The following is a 16,497-nucleotide window of genomic DNA, read 5'->3' on the forward strand; positions in this document are numbered from 1 at the left end:
TTTGTCATAAGTAACTGGTCACTGTTCTATTAACCTATCAAATTCTTGTTGCCCTGTACACAACTCCTCTGCTCCTGTTCACCTGCACCCAATTCAGTTGTTGTGTATTCAAACAGCTATTTACAATACTTGCTTTGAGAATCAAATTAATTGTTTTTCAAATCATGCAGCCATTCTTAGAAAACACTTGTTTTAAAACAATTTTTTTTTCATTTTGGTCAACAATTTTAAAAAGCAAAAAATAAGAAGACATAGTCCTGACAATGAGGAAAATGTGAAGTGATATACTTTATCAAGTAATTAATGTGGAATATCCAATAATGATACAAATTTGAAATGTGAAGATGAGCAGAGGGACTATGACATTCACACTTATAGCCTTAAAATTAGCAGTCTAATTTGGGAAGTGGTTAATAAGACTGTTTACACTGATAAACAAAGGAATGTAATATAAAAGCAAAAGAGATCATGCTGAAACTTTATCAACTACTCCTGGGTCTCAGTTGGTGTCCTGTACTATTCCTCAGTAAAGACCGTAGAAAGATCCAGAGGTTAATCAGGATGTTACCAGGGATGAGGGACTTCAATTAGGATGAAAAGGTGAAAAATTATTGCTTGTACTTGTAACAGGGTAGGTAGAGATATGTGCAAAAAGAGGTTTCAGGGTGTTGAGAGGTTTTGATACTGAATAGATTGAGATAAAAGATCCTTCAAGCAAGCAAATAATGACTAGAGGCCATAGATATAAAATCACTGGCAAAAGATTAAGAGGAGAGATGAGATTTTTTTCTTCTTTTGATGAGTTATCTGGATTTGGCATTTTGCAGGTGTTAAAAGTTAAGCCTATGAATAATTTCAAGGGGGAATTGCATAGGTACTGGACGATAAAGAATTTACGGATTCATAGGCAAAAAGCAGGGATACAGGATTCTAAAAAGCTGCTCTTTCAAAGAGCCAGCACAAGCCCAGTGGCCTGAATAGGTTCCTGATGTGAGGCTCTGCATTTCTATGACTCTTTGATTCTATGAAATAGATATGTAGATTGTAATTTAATGATCAAACAACAGCCTGTCATCTTGTAAACAATTACCTGTATTGACAGCAATTCTAACTTGGTTCACTTTCAGGAGACGAGGTTTCGAGCGGACAGATTTGGAATATACAGATAAACTGCAACATTACACGAGCGGCCATGGTAAGTTTAGAAATTTCAGTATATTTTGTCACCATAAACTCAAAAAACAGGATTGGAAGGGAAATTGCAGCACATTCCCTGGTACACTGCAATATTGATGTTCTTCTGATGGCAGTTGTCCACGTGAAATAAATGCGATTACTGGCTTTGCTTGACATGGTAATGATTGGGACCAAGGCCTTTCACTACTCATTGAAAAGGCTGTGAGATCAGGAGTGGTAGCTTGAATCATACAAATCCACCTTCTGAATGCACTCAAATGTGAAAAGACACTCAAGATGCTGCCACTTCCAGTTGGCTGCATAACGCAGATACTATTGACACTTCAATTCACTGCTATTTATTTAACCAATGTCATCTCATTTCCGGAACTCAATTTTCTGCATTTTTTTTCAAGCAGTTTGAGCATTCCTGTCTGAGGTGGCATTTCAGGTCCATTTTAAATTGCCTTGAAGAGGTGGCACTCAGTTACCATCTTGAGCCATTCAAGCACACAGCTACACACGGAGGCAAGTTCCAGGATTTTGACTCAATAACAGTGAGAAAGTTGTTACATATTTCTAAGATGCCATATTATTTAAAGGGGCACTCACAGGTAGTGTTTTCTGAAAGCCGTCTAATTTCACTGAGGTAGTAGAGCTGCAATTTTGAAAGGTGCAGTTGAAAGAGACTTCCTGAGTTGCTCAATGCTTTCTGCCAGTAGCATACACCTACTGCCACAAAAAAGCAATGGTGAATTGGGGGAGTTTTAGGGCTGCAACCAATGTATATAAAGGCAGCGGGAAATAAAACAGGTGGCTATTCCATTAACTTCCTATCTATCCCAGAAACACCCCTGGGCTTATTGTGCCCTTTGTTTTTTTTAATTAAAGGCTAATTAATGTGTTCTTTTAACGTCAGGACAGAGAATACATGATGAACAGTAGGACCTTGGGAAGCACTAAAGGTCAGAGTGATCTGAGTGTGCATTTCCACTGATCCCTTTATTTGACAAGAAGATTAAGTGATTAAGAAGACATATAGGCTTCTTGCCTTTATTAACCAAAGCATAGAGTTTAAGAGTAGGGAAGTTACACTGAACTGGATAAACTTTGGTTAGGCTGCAATTCTGGAGTGCAGTTTGGAATCCACCTTATAGGAGTCATGTGATTGCACTGGAGTGGGTACAGAGGAGATTTACCAACCTGTTATTCTGATGTGCATAGTTAGGGGATACAGGAAGGATTTTCCCCCCTTTATTCACGGAATCAATGACCGGAGGTCGTAGATTTAAAGGAGTGGGGCAGAAGGTTTAGAAGGAATGTGAAGAATTTTTTTTTAACCCATGGTGGTAGCAACTGCCTGTAACAGTGTTAGGGGTGAAAACTCTCATTACGTTTAAGAAGTATTTAGATGTGCTGTTGCAACTGGCCATGCATATCAAAGTTTGTCTGATTGTTAGAGCTTCCCAGGGTTCAACCATTCATCGTGTATTCCGTTGCTTTGTTTGTCATACCGAAGTGCTTCACATTACACTTATCTGGATTGAATTGCCTTTTGTGCTGCTCAGTACATCTGACCAGGCCATCTATATCCATCTACATCCATCTATATCCTCATAAATCTAAGGATATCCTCCTCATTATTTACTAGCCTACTAATTTCCTGACTATCCATGAACTTGCTGACCTAACTTATTTACTGATTTAACTAACCCTTCCACATTCAAATGTTATGGACGAGACCAGACTCCTCAAAATACTTTAAGAAGTTTTCCTGGACCCTAACCTTTTCTTATTTTTAAGGCAACTGTAAAGTGCTATGTTCCAGATGCATTGCGACTGGTGAAACTAGTCAACATTAAGTAAAATACAGTTCATTTAAACACAGTTAAACCGCAAACAAAGAAAGAGAATTTAGAATAACTTAACTCTGCTTGAAAGTTGAACAGAATAATAGATGATGTAATAATTACTAATTAACTGTTGCAATATAGTAACATCCCATAAATACACTCTTTGGCTAAAAGGTAAATTCAGAAAAACAAATTTTGTCTCACATGCAATCTAGCTGGCCGGGAAGTGAAGCCCCAGCTTTTGGCTGTAATTGAGATAGGGAACAATAACTTGTACTTCTTCAAGCCCACAACAGCAACTGCTGAAAGCTAAACCTAAAGGCTAAAAAATTCCTAGAAACTTCAGTCTTTGAGAGCTGGCCACAACCATCCAGGCTGCCCCCATTGTTCCAACTTTTTAAAACAAAATCCAAGACCCTCACAAGCTGTTTACTCTAGTGGTTTTAATGGACTCTTTTTCACCTCTGCTTTACAATCTGTCCTCAAAACAAAACTGGACAAAATAACCTCTTAAAACCACAGCATCATCACACAAGTCTATATCATTCATATATATGTCACAAACAATAAGGACGTCTACTGAACCCAGGCTTAGAATCCTTACAGTGTGAAAGCAGGCCCTCGGGCCCAATAAGTCCACACTGACCCTCAAAGCATCTCACTGAAACCCATCCCCCTATAACGCACCTAATCTACATATCCCTGAACACTATGGGCAATTTAGCATGGTCAATCCACCTAGCTTGCACATCTTTGGACTGTGGTGGTAACCGGAGCACCCGGAGGAAACCCACGCAGACATGAGGAAAATGTGTAAACTCCACACTGACAGTTGCCCGAGGGTGGAATCGAACCTGGGCTGTTGGTGCTATGTGGCAGTAGTGCTAACCACTGAACCACCATGTTGCCTTCTAGTTACAAAAACACTCCTCAACTATCGCCCTCTGCTTTCTGCCACTCAGCCAATTTTCAGTCCAATTTGCCAAGTTTCCTTGGACCCCATTGGTTTTGCAACATTTACAATTAGTTTTTCATGTAGGATCTCATCAAAAGCTATGCTGAAATCCATGCAGACCACATCAAAAGCATTGCTCTCATTTGCAAACCGAGTCATGTCTTTGAAAAATTCAACAACGTTGGTCAGACACGATCTCCCCTTAAAACCATGCTGACTATTGTTGATTAATCCTTGCCTCTCAAAATACAGATTAATTCTGTCTCTCAGAATTGCTTCCAAAAGATTCCCCACCACTGAGATCTGACTGGCAGGCCTGTCCTGGTTCATCCTTTTGTCCTGTCCTGAATGATATTGTCTTGATGGCTGTCCATCAATCCTTTGGCATCTCTCCTATGGCCAGAGAGGAATAGAAAATTATTTAGCATTCCTGCTATTTCCTCCCATACCTTCAATTTACTAATACATTTCATCTGGCTCTGGAGATCTTCCTGCCATTGAGTGTGCCAGACCATTCAGAAAATCATTTCTGACTCTGCTAATTTCTTTAATTATGTCATAACCCTTCTCCCTTATTTTTGTACCTGCATCGTCCCTCTCACTTGTGAACATTGGCACAAAGTATTAATTTAGAAATTTATTTACATCCTTCAGCTCCAGACCACTGTGGCCCTTAATGGGACCTACTCTTTCCCTCATTATCCTTTTATCCTTAAAGTATCTGTAAAATAGCTTCAGATTTTCCTTTATTTTATTTGTCATTATCCTTTCATATCCCATTTTTGCTCCCCTGATTTCCTTTGCAAGCTCCCCTTTGCACATTCTTTATGCTGCTCTATGGCTTCTGCTGTTTTGAGCCCTCAGTATCTGCCATAAGCCTCATTTCTCTCTTTATCGATATCCCAGGATATCCAGGGCCCACCGCGTTTATTGATCTCACTTTTACTGGAATATGTTGGTGCTGTACTGGCCTGTTTTCTTATTGAATGCGGCCCACTGTTCTGAAACCAATTTGCCTAAAGCATCTGCTTCTAACACACTTTGGCCAAATCAAACCCGGTCTTATTAAAATGCGCCTTCCTTACTTTGGACCTTTGATCTCAGGGACATACTTGTCCTTTTCAATCACAACCTTGAGCCTAACAGAGTCATGATCACTGTCTAAGCCGCTCCACCACCACCTCACTGATACTTCAAACAATGAAACAATTCCATAGAAGCGGGTATCCCATCACCAAGTCACCCTTTATTTACTGTGGAGAGTCTTTGACGCAGGTCCCTCGGCTTGCTCAGAGTCAGCTCTCAGAGTGAACAAAAAGCCTGACTGTCCTGATCTTATCTGTCAGCTGGGGCTCCCTGACTGACCAGATTAATTCCCCAAGCAGAGACCTGTTATTCTGTGAGATCCACCTAGCTGATTTCATTACAATCACTACAGACAGTCCCCTCTCTGGTAGGACCTTCTCCTTATTGCATCAGTTATCTGGTATAGGTAGTCAACTATTTGTAAGCAGTTTTCAGAAACTTTAAGTTTGTTTGAGAGGGCTTTCAATGAATTCGAGAGTTGAGAGATTGAAAGAGGGGAAATACAGGTTTACAAAGCAAAGGGATATATCAGTAATATTAGGCAACTATTTGGAGTAATGACATCTAGAGTTGGACAGTAAGGGACAGAGTATATAAACCTAGAAAAATTGCAATAATTAGGGTACAAGGGAGAAAGTAGTAAAAAAAAAGCAACATTAATGGTTCTTTACTGTACTGCACAAAGTATTTGAAAGAAAATAAATGAAATAGCCCACACACAGAGAGGTTATTGGGTACATTCTTATAGCCACTACAGACACATGGTTACAAGAAGAATACAGCTGAAACTAAATATGCAAGGATATGTGACTTTTCAAAAGGGCAGGTGGATTGGTAAAGGTACTGGGGTAAAATTGATAGTTCAGGATGAAATAAGTACAATGGCGAGAAATGGCTTTGGTTCAGAAGTTGTAAAATCCGGATGGGTAGAGGTAAGAAATAACACGTAAGTGAAGACACTGGTAAAATTAGTCTAAAATCTGTCTAACAGCAGCTGTTCTGTATGAGGGAGAATAAATCAGGAGAAAATGAGGCCATGTAAAAGCAGTATATTAATCATAGATTGAAGTAGTCAGATTTTCAGAGGAAGAATTCATGAAGTGTATTTGGGACAGTTTCCTGAAACAACGTGTGATGAATCCAACCAGAGATCAGGCTCTTTGGACCTGGTGATGTATAATGAGGCAGATTTACTCTCAAAAGGAATATGCTTTAGAAAATAGTGATCACAAGGTAGAACTTAGCATCCAGTTGGAGAGGGAGAAACTTAGGTCAGAAGCAACAATTAGAAACTGAAATAATTATAATTTCAGAGAAATGAAGATTGAGCTGCCTGGAGTAGGTTAAGGAAGGGGTTCAGAAGTAAAGACAGTTGAAAAGGTGAATAGTTCATTGCTCAAAGCTATTCCCAGTGAGAAAGCATCTTTATAGGAATGGGATAAGCCAACCACGGTTAACCAGGAAAGTTAAGGGTAGAGTCAAATTGGTCCATTTGGTTCACATGCAGAATTTCCACATCCCAAAAGCAGTACAATAAAATCCCAGTGCATTGATTTGTAGGCTATTTGGCCATGCATTCAGATCAAGCAAAGATTTGACAAGGCTGAGTAGATACCTTTGTAACCTGATTTTTCCACAAAAATGCTGCAGTTATATTTAAAAATCCCAAATGAAAACACAGCAAATCAGTAAGTGTGTGAAGAATTTTTTTTTTTAATTCAATTTTTTCACATATGGCTATATATGAAACCTGTAAAATGCATTTAAAAACTGCCAGGAATTAGCACTAGGAAAATCTTTCTGCATAGTGTGATTTCTTTGACAAGTGTCATACAATCAGCCCTGACAAGAGTTCAGAAAAGATTTACAAGGATGTTGCAAGTGTTGGAGGGTTTAAAGTTATAGGGAAAAGCTGAATAGGCTAGCGCTATTTTCCCTGGAGCATTGAAGGCTGAGGGGTGACCTTATAGAGATTTATAAAATCATGAGGGTCATGGATAGGCTAAATAGGCAAGGTCTTTTCCCTGGGATGGGGGGAACTCAAAAACTAGAGGGCATAGATTTAAGGTGAGAAAGGTAAGATTTAAAAGGGATCCTAGAAGCAACATTTTCAAGCAGATGGCAGTGCATGTATGGAATGAGCTACCAGAGGAAGTGGTGGAGGCTGGTACAATTGCAACATTTAAAAGGCATCTGGATGGATGTCTTAATAGGAAGGGTTTAGAGGGATATAGGCCAAATTCTGGGAAATGAGACTAGATGGGATCACACTTGGTTCAATAAAGATTGCATGGGGGCATGTAGAACCACGCATACCTAAAAATGAGATATCAACCTGGTAAAGCTATTAAACATGACAATTTAATAGCTAATCAGCACAATCAACAAGAAATTGACAGAGCTAAGCAATTTCACAACCAACAAACCAGATCTAAGCTCTGCAGTCCTGCTACATCCTGTTGTGAATTATGGTGGACAATTAAACAACTCACAGGAGGAGGAGGAGGCTCCACACATATTCCCATTCTCAATGACAGGGGAGCCAAGCACAATAGTGCAAAAGATAAGGCTGACAAGGTATCAATCTTCAACCAGAAGTACCAAGTGGCTGATCCATCTTGACCTCCCAGAGACGTTCCCAGAATCACAGATGCCAGTTTTCACCCAATTCAATTCACTCCAATATCGAGAGAAAGGCTGGAGGTAATGAATACTACAAAGGTTTTTATTTCTTTAATTATTGTTGTGTGTACGTAGATACAGAGAAAAATTTGTTTTGCCTGCAGTACTGGAAGATCATAACATACAAAATGTATCAAGGTAACAGCACAGAACAAACAATACAATGCCATGTCTGCAGGGAAGGTGACCAAAGAACAAGATGAATCTTAAATATATCCAGAAGTCTATCCAGCAGTCAAGAGAATAACAACAGGGAAGAAGCTGTTCTTGAATGTGTTGCTTCACGTGTATAAGCTTTTGTAATCTCTGTCCATCGGAAGAAGTTGGAAAAGATTGTGTTAGCTGCCTTGCCGATGCAGCAAGAAGTCAATGGATGGAAGTTTGGCTTGTGTGACGAACTGGGCTGTGTTCACAACTCTCTGTAGATTTTTATGGTCCTGGGCAGAGGAGTTGCCATACCAAGCCATGATGCATCTAAATAGAATGCATTCTATGGAGCATCCATAAAAATTGGCAACTGACTTTATGGACATGTCAAATTTCAGTAGCCTCCTAAGGAAGTAGAGGTGTTGTGTTTTCTTGACGGTCCTAGGAAATTGAGACCTAGGAACCCGACACTCTCGACCATCTCCATCTCAGCTCTATTGATGTAGACAGGAGCATGTCCTCTAACTTTCTTCCAGAAGTCAATGACTAGCTCTTTCATTTTGCTGATGTTGAGAGAGAGATTTTTATCGTCATGCAATGCCACCAAGAACTCTTTCACTTTTCTGCATTCTGTCTCATCATTGTTTGAAATCCAGCTGACAATGGTGGTGTCATCAGCGAACTTGTGGATAGAATTAGGATGAAATTTGGCCACGTGGTTATGAGTGACTAGGGAGTATATTAAGGGTAACAAAGTGTGGAGCTGGATGAACACAGCAGGCCAAGCAGCATCTCAGGAACACAAAAGGTGACATTTCAGGCCTAGACCCTTCATCAGAGAGTATATTAAGGGGCTGAGTACTAACGTGGTGCCATTGTTGAGGATGATCATGTTGGAGGTGTTGTGGCCCATTCTCACTGATTGCGATCTGTGGGTTAGGAAGTCGAGAATCCAGTTTCACAAGACAGAGCAGAGACCCAAGTCTTGGAGGGGTGTGAAATGCATTGCCAGAATGGGTAGTGGACTCCGGTCACTAGGGGCATTTAAGCAGCTATTAGATAGGCTTATGGATGATACTATAAGGTAGGAGTGGAGGTTTATGAGTCCTTAGTTTTAGGGTAAAAGTTTGGCACATCACCGTGAGCCGAAGGGCCTGTACTGTGCTATATTGTTCTATGTTCTATGATTAATGCATTTTTTTCAGTTTTGAAAGGCATCATCAATGAGTGTCACATTGATTATTCTTATGGCCTTAATTATTTATGATCGATATTAATGATTTCTCAGAGGAGGTGTGGTGGGTGAGTGTAATGTTTCCAAATTTGCTGATAATACAGAAGAATCAAGATGGAAAGTTATGACAAGGATCTAAGGCACCTTCAAGGGGATAAAGAATGTGTGAATGGGCAAAAGATTAGCAAATTGATGGAAGAAAACATGAGGTCATGCAATTTGGTTGGAAGAATCTAAGGTAGACTATTATCTATTTAAATGGAGAGAATCCAATGCAGTGCTGTACAAAGAGATCTTTGTGTTCTTGTACAGGAGACACAAAAGTCAGCATGCAAATGGAGCAAGTAGTTAAGAAGGTACATGGAATTTTGGGCTTTATTAATAGTAGGTAGAATTTTTAAAATTTGGAAGTCTCGTTACAAACATACAGGGCGTTATTCCGGCTGTACTTAGACTACTGTGCTGGAAAAAATGTTTAAAAGACATTAATTAGGCTAATTCCTGAGGAAAAGAGGTGGACTTATCAAGAATTGCTGAACAGTATTCGTCTGGAAGAATGACAGGGTGATCTTATTGAAACATACACAATTCTGAGCGAGTTTGACAGGATTGATGTTGAGAAGATGTTTCCACCAGTGGGGAAATCTTGAACTAGGGGTATTAGTTACATAGCAAGGGCTCACTCATTTAAACTTGAGATGAAAAGATTGACTTTGTTGATTGATTTCTTGTTGTCGCATGGTGGTTCAGTGGTTAGCACTGCTGCCTCACAGGGCCAAGGACCAGGGTTCAATTGCACCCTCAGGCAACTGTCTGTGTGGAGTTTGCACATTCTACCTGTGTCTGTTGGGGTTTTTTTTTCTGGGTGCTCCAGTTTCTCCCCACAGTCCAAAGATGTGCAGGCTAGGTAGATTGGCCATGCTAAATTTCCCAAAGCATTCAGGGATGTATAGACTAGGTGGATTATGTGGGATGGATCTAGGTGGGATGCTCTAAGGATCGCTGTGGACTTGCTGGGCTGAAGGGCCTGTTTCCACACTGTAGGGATTGAATGATGATGATGATTTACCGAGATATAGTAAAAAGCGTTGCTTTGCATGCCATACAGGCAGATCGTACCATACAAAGTGCATTAGGGTAGCAGAATAGATTGCAGAATGCTGTGTTAGAGCTGCACAGAGAGAGAGAGAGAGTGAGAGAGAGAGAAAGTGAGCATGGAACATAGAATATTACAGCGCAGTACAGGTCCTTCAGCCCTCGATGTTGCGCCGATCTGTGAAGCCAATCTGAAGTCCATCTAACCTACAATATTCCATTACCATCCATATGTTTATCCAATGACCATTTAAATGCCCTTAAGCTTGGCAAGTCTACTACTGTTGTAGGCAGGGCATTCCACGTCCTTACTACTCTCTGAGTAAAAAACCTACCTCTGACATCTGTCCTATATCTATCACCCTTCAAATTAAACCTATGTCCCTTTGTGCTAGCCATCATCATCCAAAGAAAAAGGCTCTGACTGTCCACCCGATCTAATCCTCTGATCATCTTCTATGTCTCTATTAAGTCACCTCTTAACTCTCTTCTCTTGAAATACAACAGCCTCAAGTCCCTCAGCTTTTCCTCATAAGACCTTCCTTCCATACCAGGCAACATCCTGGTAAATCTCCTCTGCACCCTTTCCAATATTTCCACATCCTTCCTATAATGCGGCAACCAGAACTAGGAGTATGTACGCAATACTCCAAGTGCAGTCGCACCAGAGTCTTGTACAGCTGCAACATGACCTCATGGCTCCGAAACTCAATCCCTCTACCAATAAAACCTAACACATCAAACGCCTACTTAACAACCCTATCAACCTGGGTGACAACTTTCAGGGATCTATGCACATGGACATAGAGATCCCTCAGCCCGCCAAGCACTACTAAGATACTACCAAGAATCTTACCATTAGCCCAGTACTCTGTATTCCTGTTATTCCTTCCAAAGTGAATCACCTCACACCTTTCCACGTTAAAGGGGCGGCACAGTGGCTCAGTGGCTCACTGCAGCCTCACAGCACCAGGGACCTGGGTTTGATTCCAGCCTCGGGTAACTGTCTGCGTGGAGTTTGCACATTCTCCCCGTGTTTGCGTGGGTTTACTCCGGGTGCTCTGGTTTCCTTCCATAGTCCAAAGATGTGCAGGCTAGGTGGATTGGCCATGCTAAATTGCCCATAGTCTTCAGGGTTGTGTGGATTATAAGGGGATAGGTCTGGGCGGGATGCTGAAGGGGCGGTGTGGACTTGTTGGGCCGAAGGGCCTGTTTCCACACTGTAGGTAATCTAATCTAATCTAAACTCCATTTGCCACCTCGCAGCCCATCTCTGCAGCTTGTCAATGTCCCTCTGTAAACAGCAACATTCTTTCACACTATCTACAACTCTACCAACTTCAGTGTCATCCACAAATTTACTCACCCATCCTTCTACGCCCTCATCTGGGTCATTTATAAAAATGACAAACAATAGTGGCCCCAAAACAGATCCTTGCGGTACACCACTAGTAACTGAACTCCAGGATGAACATTTCCCATCAACCACCACCCTTTGTCTTCCAGCTAGCCAATTTCTGATCCAAACTGCTAAATTACCCTCAATCCCATGACTCTGTATTTTCTGCAATAGCCAATCGTGGGGAACCTTATCAAACACCTTTCTAAAATCCATATACACCACATCAACTGCTTGACCCTCATCCACCTGTTTGGTCACCTTCTCAAAGAACTCAATAAGGTTTGTGAGGCATGACCTACCCTTTACAAAACTGTGTTAACTATCCCTAAACAAATTATTCCTTTCTAGATGATTATAAGTCCTATCTCTTATAATACTTTCCAACACTTTACCTACAACCGAAGTAAGGCTCAGATCAGAATTAACTCTTGAGAGATCCATTCAAAGATCTGATAACAGCAGGGGTGAAGATGTTCTGGAATCCGTTTACAAATATATAAACCGAGAACCCGAAGGCATTTTACTCATACGTGAGGAATAAGAGAATGATCAGCGAGAAGGTAGGGCCGATCAGGCATAGCGTAGGGAACTTGTGCATGGAGTTTGAGCAGATAGGGGAAGCCCTAAATGAGTTTTTTGCCTCAATTTTCACTAAGGAAAGGGACCTTGTTGTGAATGAGAACTTTGAGGAGCAGGAAAACAGGCTTGAACAGATTGAGATTGAGGAGGTTTATGTGCTGGAAATTTTGGCAAACATTAAGATTGATAAGCCCCCAGGGCCAGACCAGATTTATCCTAGGTTGCTCCGTGAAGTGAGAAAGGAGGTTGCTAAGCCGCTGGCGAAGATCTTTGCTTCCTCACTCTCGATGGGAGTCATACCGGAAGATTGGAGGGAGGCAAATGTTGTTCCTCTTTTCAAGAAAGGGAATAGGGAAATCTCTAGAAATTACAGACCAGTCAGTCTTACGTCTGTGGTCAGCAAGGTTTTGGGAAGAATTCTGAGGGTTAGGATTTATGAGTATTTGGAAAAGCATAGCGTGATTAATGGGAGTCAGCATGGCATTGTGAGGGGCAGGTCATGCCTCACAAATCTTATTGAGTTCTTTGAGGAGATCACGAGATAGGTTGACAAGGGTCGAGCAGTGGATGTGGTGTACATGGACTTCAGCAAGGCATTTGATAAGGTTCCCCACAGCAGGCTCATTCATAAAGTCACAAGGTATGGGATACAGGGTGATTTGGCTGTCTGGATTCAGAATTGGTTGGCTGACAGGAGGCAGAGAGTGGTTGTAGATAGTAAAGTATTCTGCCTGGAGGTCAGTGCTGAGTGGTGTCCCGCAGGGCTCTGTTCTTGGGCCTCTGCTCTCTGTAGTTTTTATAAATGACTTGGATGAGGAGGTTGAGGAGTTGGTTAGTATGTTTGCTGATGACACAAAGGTTGGAGGTGCCGTTGATAGTATCGAGGGCTATTGCAGGCTTCAGCGAGACATTGACAGAATGCAGAGCTGGGCTGAGAAATGGCAGATGGAGTTCAACCTGGATAAATGCGAGGTGATGCATTTTGGAAGGTCGAACTTTAATGCTGAATATAGGATTAAAGGCAGGATTCTCAGCAGTGTGGAGGAACAGCGGGATCTTGGTCTTCAAGTGCATAGCTCCCTCAAAGTTGCCACCCAAGTGGATAAGGTTGTTCAGAAAGCATATGGTGTTTTGGCTTTCATTAACAGGGGGATCGAGTTTAAGAGCTATGAGGTTATGCTGCAGCTCTACAAAACCCTGGTGAGACCACACTTGGAATATTGTGTCCTGTTCTGGTCGCCCTATTATAGGAAAGATGTGGAGGCTTTGGAGAGGGTGCAAAGGAGGTTTACCAGGATGCTGCCTGGACTGGAGGGCTTGCCTTATGAGGAGAGGTTGACTGAGCTTGGACTTTTCTCTCTGGAGAGAAGGAGGAAGAGAGGTGACCTGATCGAAGTGTACAAGGTAATGAGAGGCATGGATAGAGTCGATAGCCAGAGACTTTTCCCCAGGGCAGAATTGACTGCCATGAGGGGTGATAGTTTTAAGGTGTTAGGAGGAAGGTATAGAGGAGACGTCAGAGGGAGGTTCTTCACCCAGAAAGTTGTGAGCGCATGGAATAGTTTGCCAGTGGTAGTCATGAAAGCAGAGTCATTAGTGACATTTAAGCGATTACTGGACATGGCACATGGACAGCAGTGAATTGAGGGGAATTCGGCACAACATCGTGGGCCGAAGGGCCTGTACTGTGCTGTACTTTTCTATGTTCTATGTTCTTTGTTCTATATATTGAAACTTCTACATCTACTGCCTGATGAAAGAGAGTGGAAGAGACTGTAACTGGGATGGGAGGGGTATGTGATTATGTTTGTGCTTTCCCGAGGCAGCAGGAAGTGTAGATGGAGTCAATGGATGGAAGGCTGGTTTGAGTGATGGACTGGGCTGTGTTCACGACTGTCTATAATTTCTTGGAGTCTTGGGAAGAGCAGTTGCCATACCGTACTGTGATATATTCAGACAGAATGCTTTCTATGGTCTATCTGTAAAAATTGGTAAGGGTCCTCATGCTCATACCAAATTGCCTTCGTCTCTTGAGGAAGTAGAGACTTTGTTGTCCTCTCCAAGAAGGTAGTGAATGTCTGGAATTCTCCATAGAATGAGTTGTGGAGGCTCGATCACTGAACATTTTTAAGAATGAAGAAGATAAATTCTTGAAATGTTAGGGAGTTGAGGGATATGATGAGCTGGCATGAAAGAGAAGTTGAGGTCTCGGGCAGATTGGTCATTATTTATTGAGTGGCAGGGCAAGCTGCTCCTGTTTCTTACTTCACCACAAGGATCACTTCAAATCTGCCAAGTATCCAACTCTTGGGGTTGGGGTAGCATGGTGGCTCAGCGGTAAGCACGGGGTTCGATTCCAGCCTCAGGTAACTGTCTGTGTGGAGTTTGCACATTCGTCACATGTCTGCGTGAGTTTCCTCCAGGTGCTCCAGTTTCCTCCCACAGACCAAAGATGTGCAGGTTAGGTGGACTGACCATGCTAAATTTCCCCTAGTGTTCAGGGATGTGTCGATTAGGTGTGTTATAGGGGGATGGGTCTGGGTGGGTTCTCCAAAGTTTGGTGTGGACTTTTTGGGCTGAAGAGCCTGTTTCCACACTGTATGGACGCTATGATTCTTCCACAAAGAGAATCTTGTTTGCTTTTTATCACATTCTGTGCATTCTGAACTGTAAAACAGAAAAAAAAACACTGATCCAACCACACTGCAATTTCCTGTTTTTATATACCTTTTGCTCCTCAGGGATCGCATGGTCATTTCTTGGATATAATCAGGGAAACCAGTTAACAGTGTTTCACAGCATTCCCCAGTTCGCCCTGATCTTAAAGAAGACATAGCACAAAAACAAACTACAGGTTTCTTTCCCAAAGCACAATGCCCTAGCTTTTTGCAAAACACAGTGACCATCGCTTGCTTCATTGCAACTTGCTTTTTTTTATTGCTGAGTGATCTACTTATACCACTTGACATTGTGTTTTTCCAACTATTCTAAATCTGTACTTGAATTGCCATGCAAATTTTAAAATCACTATAATATTTCCTCAGGTCTTGTCACTTTCCTAACTTAGAAATGTGACCTCATTACATTTGGAATTAATATTTTTCTATAGATTTCTTTATTTGATTGTTGTGATTTGAATGTACAGCAAATTTTTAAACATCACAGAGTTCCTTGCACATGTAAAACCCTTTTATTCACTTTAGAATAATATAGGTCAATATTCTCTTTGCAGTGACACCTGGTATGAAGATCTATATTGATCCATTCACTTATGAAGATCCTAATGAGGCTGTAAGGGAATTTGCCAAAGAGATTGACATATCCACTGTGAAGATCGAACAGGTCATTGGTGCAGGTATATCTGTTCATGCAGTTAATTTGTGTTTCTGAAACAAAATAATGGTATGATTTTCTCTATTTAGCCAGGTTACTCTAGTCTACCATTCTAGCTCGTGGACACAAACCAGTGTTAATAGTAAGTGAAACAAACTATATTGAAGGCAATCAGCCAGTATCTGGAGAGAAAAGAGCAAGTTAAGGTTTCAGGTTTGTGGCTTTTTATCAGAACTGCCAAATATTAGAGATTTATTGGCTTTTAAACAAGTGCACAATGAGGAATAGTACATTGAGGTTTGTGAGCCAGGCAGCAACACTCTGATCCAGACAATCCCAAGTTTTAGCCCCACACTAGGACTCAGTGACAGGGAGGAATCTAGGCTGTGGTGCTGGTAAGCTAGCCCTCATCCTGGACAAATGAGGGATGTGGGCGGTGGAGACATCTACCTGTAAAAGCACCCACCAAATCCACAACAGGCATGTTGGTATGAAGGTCATCAAGTTATTCCAATAGCCCTATGTACTCAGTGTAGAACTGAAGGACAGTTTATGTGGTACCATTATTCAAGAAAGGAGTAAGAGATAAACCAGGAAGCTACAGGCTGACTTCATCCATGGTAGGTCATGCCTGACCAACAGGATTGAATTTTTTGGAGATGTGACCAGGTATGTAAATGAAGGCAATGCTTTTTTTTCTTTTCTACTTGGATTTCAGCAAGGATTTTGATAAGATCCCATTGGGAACTCATGGCAAAATTAAGAGCCTGTGGGATCCATGGAAATTTGGCAAGATGGTTGAGTGACAGGAAGCAGAAGGTGATGGTTGAGGGCTGTTTTTCCAACAGCTTGACTGTATCCACTCAAGTCCCACAGGGGTCAGTGTTGGGTCCCTTGCTGGTTGTGACTTATAAACATGATTTAGACTTGAATGTCGCAGCATTGATCAGTACGT

At 41.5% G+C, this 16,497-nt stretch overlaps 1 protein-coding gene across 2 annotated transcripts in view; it reads left to right on the plus strand.

Moving 5' to 3' along the window:
* The window catches only part of LOC125466639 (ephrin type-B receptor 2), a 761,045-nt gene that overhangs the window by 683,042 nt on the left and 61,506 nt on the right, over positions 1 to 16,497 (plus strand). For both annotated transcript variants that reach the window (XM_048561431.2, XM_048561432.2), the window contains 2 exons: positions 1,128 to 1,195; positions 15,442 to 15,564. In XM_048561431.2, coding sequence (XP_048417388.1) covers positions 1,128 to 1,195; positions 15,442 to 15,564 — 191 coding nt within the window. The remainder of the gene's footprint in view (positions 1 to 1,127; positions 1,196 to 15,441; positions 15,565 to 16,497) is intronic.

The sequence above is a fragment of the Stegostoma tigrinum genome, chromosome 28, assembly GCF_030684315.1.
Source record: "Stegostoma tigrinum isolate sSteTig4 chromosome 28, sSteTig4.hap1, whole genome shotgun sequence".
Taxonomy (NCBI): Eukaryota; Metazoa; Chordata; class Chondrichthyes; order Orectolobiformes; family Stegostomatidae; genus Stegostoma; species Stegostoma tigrinum.